This window comes from Misgurnus anguillicaudatus, chromosome 8, assembly GCF_027580225.2.
Source record: "Misgurnus anguillicaudatus chromosome 8, ASM2758022v2, whole genome shotgun sequence".
Lineage (NCBI taxonomy): Eukaryota > Metazoa > Chordata > Actinopteri > Cypriniformes > Cobitidae > Misgurnus > Misgurnus anguillicaudatus.
In genome coordinates, this window is record NC_073344.2 from 10,473,750 (window position 1) to 10,476,718 (window position 2,969).

At 37.8% G+C, this 2,969-nt stretch overlaps 1 protein-coding gene across 1 annotated transcript; it reads right to left on the reverse strand.

Annotated features, from left to right (window-relative positions):
• Nucleotides 1-492: 492 nt before the first annotated feature.
• On the reverse strand, nucleotides 493-2,581 carry rgs16 (regulator of G protein signaling 16). Its single transcript, XM_055213272.2, has 5 exons — nucleotides 2,423-2,581; nucleotides 2,136-2,225; nucleotides 1,964-2,025; nucleotides 1,473-1,639; nucleotides 493-1,385 (listed from the first exon to the last, which is right to left on the reverse strand). The coding sequence occupies exons 1-5, from the start codon at nucleotides 2,494-2,496 to the stop codon at nucleotides 1,167-1,169; spliced, it is 612 nt and encodes a 203-aa protein (XP_055069247.2). The 5' UTR covers nucleotides 2,497-2,581; the 3' UTR covers nucleotides 493-1,166.
• Nucleotides 2,582-2,969: the final 388 nt, after the last annotated feature.

Genomic DNA, 2,969 nt, shown 5'->3' on the forward strand with positions numbered 1-2,969 from the left:
CAAATCATCATAATGGTGGCCTTCAGACATCAAACTAAAGAGCACATTTATTTATTTCATAAGCAAACACGCAGGCTAACAAACATTTATCATTTGTATTTCCTCTTTTTTGAATGATCTGGGTGATGAAAGTCTCTCTTTATTGTCAGCTGTAAAGGCGGCTTATTCTTGTACTGAGAGAATCACGTGTACTGCTTTGGAAACCGGGTGCAAATAGTTGCCTTGGCGACTGTGTAAACCTACACTACAGGCTACTTGTTGCCCGTGGGTATTGATGGTTTAATATGAAACACAAGCTTGGTTAAGTCTGGCCCGTCATGTGCATAACAAGCATGTTTACCTCATGATTTTTGAATAAATGCCTTGTGTTTTTGTTCTATTTACATAAAACCCATTTAGCAAGAACAAACCTGCCTTTTAGATGTGTGCTTTATGTGACCCAGAGCTATATCAGCCTGATTTTTTGCTGAACTAAGTCTACAAGACACAAAACAAGATGTAAAGGTTTATTAGTTTAATAAAACAAAGTGTTATTCACTTTAACAATAATTTAAAATAAACATTACAGTACACATCAACTTTAAACATTCTAAAATCGTGGCTTACAGCAGAACAGATTTGACCGTAGGTACCAAAGTTATACCATTATTTTGTACAGTATAATAAAAAAGAAATGAAAATGACGTGATATTTTAATAATTATACAGTACCATGGCATTACCATCTGATGTTTATTACAAAAAGAAATAAATTAAATAAATTAATGCAAAAAACATTTTTTTTCCATTCATTTACTGACATATTTCAATAGGTTGCTGTTTTACAAGTATGCTATGTGCTCATTGGCCCATGCATGCTTTAGTAATATCCCATCTCCTTTGTGCTTAGTACAGATGTACAGTATGTGCAAATGCACGTTTACAGTAGATGCACCACAGGTAGTTCCTGTCACTCCCTCTTTTCGACTACAATATGGGGGTCTCGAAGTACAGTAATACCGTTATGCGGCTCTTAAGTGACATCTGTCCAGCTCCATCTTATCATCTTCAGCACTTCGACTCTCTCAGACAGGCTCTCTCACAGGCTTTTTAGGATCCACACTGGTCCTATCTCAGAACGTCCATCTTCTGGAGAACATTTTCTTTTAAACCTACAGTACTTTGATTTCATTTCGGTTTGTCTTTTTCACAAAGAGGTCGAGTTGCGGAGGCCTTTTTGGCGAGTTGGTTGAGTAGGCTGCGGTAGGCGGCAGATCGGAGGAATCGTGGGTAGCAATCCTTTTCCATTAGAATGTAGATGCGGTGCTGAGCCATATCGAAGCAGGACGTTGTCGGGCTCTTCACGTTGGCCTGAGTGATGTCTCGAGTCTCATAGTCGATGTTAACCTAAAAAAAGTAAACTGGGGGTGAATTCAAACATCCACAGTTGTGCATAGAAATGATTTTGATATGAATCTCGATGGTCGTTTTTACCTCTCTAGGAGCTTCATCTCCGATAAACTCCTCGTATATCCGAGTGGCTTTAGATGGCAACTTGGCTGCGGACTTTGTGTTTTTGAAGTCCTCGCATGCCAGGTAGAACGCTATGTTCTCTTCGCTAAATTCGGATATGAGGAACGCTCTGAAAGCATATAGTCCATCTGAAAGATAAAGAAAGGGAGAAATGGGGTTACAGACGAAGGATTAGTTGTGTAATGCGTCTCATCGGATTAAAGTACCCCACACAGATCAGACAGCAAGGACACATCTGTCCACTGCATTCCATCATCTAAATTTATCTTATAGTCTCATTAATGCTTTTTTCTATTTTTGGCACCTTTTGCTCTAATGTTATTACTAAAGCTGCTTTTTACGTGATTACAATGTTCCATATTAAGGATTTTCAGGACAGTGTAGATTTAATCTGCACATTGTTTGCTTCAATAGTTTGTTAATCTTACAACTGTAATGTGTTTTATACTTACGTTTGTTTGACAGGAGCTTCTCCAAAGATTCCTTCCACATCAAACATTCCTCCAAGGTCAACCTGTAAAGATGTCAACCAGTCAGAGCAGAAACAGGAAAGCAATGCTTATGGTGGTCTTCGTCATGCATACAGGTGCATTATGTTCAGAAACAATGCAGTTAAATACTAACCTTGGTTTTCTGTATTTGATGGAATAGCATAGGATGTTCCAGTCTTTTCTCTGCAGAAATCCACCTACGCATGCCTTTATTCTTTTCGCCCTGACGTTAGAGAAAATATATCATTAATGCACAGTACATATAGTACAGTATACAGAGTAGGCTACATATACTATTCTTATTTTGTACAGTGTATGAAATAGATATTTTGTTATGGTTTACATTCCAACATTCAAGTAATTTAAGATTCATTATAAAAATCCTTAAGATTCTTACGAATGCAAATATGAGCTCCATACCTTTCCAGACATGTGTTTGACAGCTGTGCTATTCCTCTGCACATTTTAAAGCCAGCAGGGAAATAAATATCCATCACGCAGTGTAGTCTCTAGGAAAAATATATCAGCAGTCTGTCTGCGAAGAGGGAACAGAGTTTATATAGAGCAGGAAGCACAGCGTCATCCCTCTTCTTAGCCAATCGTGATGCCGGTTTCTCTCCGCTAGTATGAGTGCTGTAAATTTACGTGATGGTGAAAAGGCAAGAGAGGTCATTGCAAACCATTTTTTAGCTGTCCCAATTCACATAAATGCAGTGTTCATTTTCATTGCTCACACTTTGTTCTAGAAACAGCTTTTGCTGGTATAGGGTACATAAATGAAATGATCTCTCAATGTACATTTTTATAAATATATTAGTTTGATATCAGAGTACTGTTGCACGGTGCATCCAATGTATTTTGTGCATGATTTTATTTATGGGGGTAATGTATTGAATAATTTAGGCAAAAAATGGAAAGCTAGCTTTTGCGAGTCATTTATAATGTGGCAGAACATTTTGTTCCGAGT

Coding starts and splice junctions, on each gene's coding strand:
- rgs16 (XM_055213272.2), bottom strand. CDS start 2,496: ATGGATATTTATTTCCCTGCTGGCTTTAAAATGTGCAGAGGAATAGCA. Junction 1,640..1,963: donor GAAGCTCCTGTCAAACAAAC/GTAAGTATAAAA, acceptor TTTATCTTTCAG/ATGGACTATATGCTTTCAGA. Junction 1,386..1,472: donor GAGATGAAGCTCCTAGAGAG/GTAAAAACGACC, acceptor TACTTTTTTTAG/GTTAACATCGACTATGAGAC.